General features: G+C 35.9%; 1 protein-coding gene across 1 annotated transcript; it reads right to left on the bottom strand.

Moving 5' to 3' along the window:
- Window positions 1–212: 212 nt before the first annotated feature.
- Window positions 213–1,515, bottom strand: LOC108374126 (uncharacterized). Its single transcript, XM_017630099.1, has 5 exons — window positions 1,146–1,515; window positions 874–1,071; window positions 599–802; window positions 293–546; window positions 213–227 (listed from the first exon to the last, which is right to left on the bottom strand). Exons 1-5 carry the CDS (start codon window positions 1,273–1,275, stop codon window positions 213–215), a joined length of 801 nt encoding a protein of 266 aa, XP_017485588.1. The 5' UTR covers window positions 1,276–1,515.
- Window positions 1,516–3,433: the final 1,918 nt, after the last annotated feature.

Below are 3,433 nucleotides of genomic sequence, written 5' to 3'. Positions count from 1 at the left end.
AAATGGCGTCAAACGTAGTTTTCTTTTTCACATTTTCTGTTCTTAAAAAGTTGTGCACACATACGCAAGATAATACAATCTGAATGGCTGCAGCTGGAGCGCGATGGATGGGTGAAAATAAAACTCGAAAACGGTTCGCAAGAATGCCAAAAGCATTTTCAACAACGCGCCTGTTCCTCGAAAGTATTTTGTTGTATTTAAGTTCGCTTGGTCTAGTCTTGGATAGTCTTAGATGAGAGTAAGGTTTCATTAAGTAGTCTTTTAGAGCAAAGGCATCATCGGCTAAAAGCACAAAAGGCGAGGGAGTTGATATGAAAGGGAGCGTGCATGGGGCTGGTATATGTACTTCATTTTTTTCAATAGCGTATTTCAGGTCCGAGTTCAACCAAATTCCAGCATCACCCACTCTCCCATTAACACCGACATCAGCATAAATAAAACGATAGTGGGCATCAGCGATTGCCATCAATACAAATGAATGGTATCCTTTGTAATTGAAATACGTAGATCCTGCTTTCCTCACTGGCAGTATTCTGCAATGCTTTCCTGAGACGTTTCATCAGTTGAGTGAATTTAAAAGTGTTAATTGTTAGTTTACCATCTAAAGCGCCGATGCAGTTCGGGAATCCCCACATCTGATAAAAGTCTTTTGCAATATCACGCCAATCTTGCTCACTTGCAGGGAATTTCAAATACTCCTCCCTTAACGCCAAATATATTGCGGGAATTGATTCCTTTAAAATTCTGGAAATGGTTGACTGCTGAATTCGGAACGGCAATTGAAGTGACCTTTGGGTTTCACCTAATTTTGGAAATATGTACATACATATGTATGTCGGTACTAAAAATTACCAAGAAAATATTATATCTTACCAGTGGATAGATATCGCAATGTCAGCTGCAGCCGTTCCGCAGCTCCTATGCAGTTCCTGAATTTTGTATCCTGCTTGCTAATATAGGGGCGTACTTTTTCTAATAAGAATGCAAACTGAGCTGGAGTCATTCTTAAGATATTTTTGTGAAGGATTGAATCCTCGCACTCAATTTCCTTTAACAGTTTATGGCTAAATCCTATGAAAAGTATTTTTGATAATTACAAAAACGAACTATATACATGTGTATATAATGTGGAATTCGAAACTTACCTTCCAGTTCTCTTTTTAAAAGCCACTGCGCAGAATATTTTTTTTTAGTCTTTTCCTTTTTCCTACGCTGTATTAAGGCAGCAGCGTTTAGCAAACAATTTGTTGCAATAGATAAAACTTGTATTTCCATTGTATGCTTAGAAAATCTCTCGTATGTCAAAATGCAAACAGCTGTGTAAAAAAACTAACGAAATACAGCCATCTGTCAAAAAACCTAACGAAATACAAGTTGGCCGGACTGTTTTTAACAACCTAGTTTGTTTTTCGTTAGTTTTTCGTTTGTTTTTTGGTATATAGCTTACTCGCTTACACAAGTACTGAAATTGTATGTGACCTTCTCTTTCTTTCAAAATACAGCGTAAAATACACTCGAAATACAAAAAAAAAACGTAGTATCATACGGGCATTATATTTTACCACAAATGCATGTGGTTTCGCATATTTTTGCTTCTTTTTTTATTTACCACCATTTAAACTTTCAGCGAAATCTCTTGACAAAAAAAACTACTGGCCTATATCTCTGATCAATACAAAATTACCCTAATATGGGTGCCGGGACATAGGACCATTTGCGGAAACGAGGCAGCGGTGGAACTCAGCACTTAATGTGGGTCACGCAAAAATTACCGAAGTTTATCACTTGAAGGCCAATCAGAATGTTTTAGAGTGCAACTAATTCTCTCTGTATAAAGTAATTAAATTCATTAAAGCCGCCAAGTGGCTGTAGGTGGGTACAAGTTGTTGAATCAAAATCGAAAACTTGCTAATTGCTTGTCACTAGGGTGACAATCCAATTAAACCAACCAAACATTCATCTGAACCACTATTTAAGTGTCAATGTTTCTATTCATAGAAGATTGTAACTGTCTGTTTGATTATAAACTAATTTTATATATAAATTTTTATTTTTTTTTTGAAGTGAATTGTTTTCGTTATTTTCTTGTTAAAACACACGTGTTATTTATTTTTGTACCGGCAATAAAATAATGGGAAAATATTTTTAATTGCATATTTTACTTGCTTATAGCGCATATTTTTCAATATTGAGTGCATGAGATTCCGAACCCTACTTATTATGCTTCAGCATCTTCTTTGCAAAAAAAAACCATTAGAGGAATGTAAAGATATGCACACTACATTTCTGCAGCTATGTAAGCAAGACCGTCTATACATAACGGTTGTTAGGGCATCTATCCCTTGCAAGAGGCTTTTCTTAAAAACATGCAACTACATGGGCGTAGCCAGGTAGGGGTAGGGCGTGCTCGAGCCCAACCCCTAACTTTCAAATTTTCCTTATATAGTACCCTGAAATGCCAGCTTAATAGGGTCGAGGCCGCCCCTCCCTAAATTTCATTCTGGCTACGCCAATGTGCAACTATATCAAAATCTCGAAACCGCCTTTCACGAGGACACTTAGAAAAGTTGATGTTTTTAAGAAATATAACAAAAAAAGGAGTTATTTTTTCAAACTTATTTTATATGAAAATACTTTATCTATTAATCTTGTAAAAATATATTCTATTGTTTTTGAAATCAAACACTGTACAAAAATAACTGTTGTCTTAAATTTTCGTATAAAAAAATATTAAAAAATAAATTGACTTGTACAATTGCATATTTTTTGCGAAAAAAATACAATGGCCCGTAGTCATAGTCAAAATAAAGTCGACTTTAAAGTTAGTTGCAGCTTTTTGACATAATTTTCAATGGGATATCTGTCAAAAAAGCTGCAACTAACTAACTAACTAATATGCAAAATCGTAGTTCTACGTACAAGTACTCGATACCTTTCCGATACTGAGTAGGATTTGGGTAAAGCTGGAACTCCATACGCTAGCGTGTATGCGTGCGTATACATATGCGTGCGTTTGACAGCCGAGTTGTATGCACATGTTCTTATGGGATGAACTCCATAAGTATGCGCGCAAACGCAGAGAACGGACAAAGATTCGAACATGAATTCGAATGCGCACAAGGTTGAATTTTCTCAATTTTCATGCATTTGCTTGCGTAGACAAGCAACTTCAAGGTAAGTACACTACACGTTGGTGTATATATAAATCCATATACATGTATTGGTAGATAATTTTTACGGCTCGGTAAGCATTTTCTTTATAAATAAGTGTGTATGTATAATGCAACACTATGGAGTTGCTCAGTTTTGACATACGGTTGTCTATGGAGATCCAGCTTAATACCTTGGTGGTATCGACTAAGCCCTATTAATCCAACTACCCAGCAAGAACGACCTAACGCATTCTCCAATACACTTACAAAATTATCAATAA

The sequence above is a fragment of the Rhagoletis zephyria genome, unplaced genomic scaffold (genome assembly GCF_001687245.7).
Source record: "Rhagoletis zephyria isolate East Lansing unplaced genomic scaffold, Rhagoletis_zephyria_1.1 Rzeph_scaffold_07375, whole genome shotgun sequence".
NCBI classification, from domain to species: Eukaryota; Metazoa; Arthropoda; class Insecta; order Diptera; family Tephritidae; genus Rhagoletis; species Rhagoletis zephyria.
Note: the sequence above shows the minus strand (reverse complement) of the source record. Positions and strands in the feature narration are given on the sequence as shown.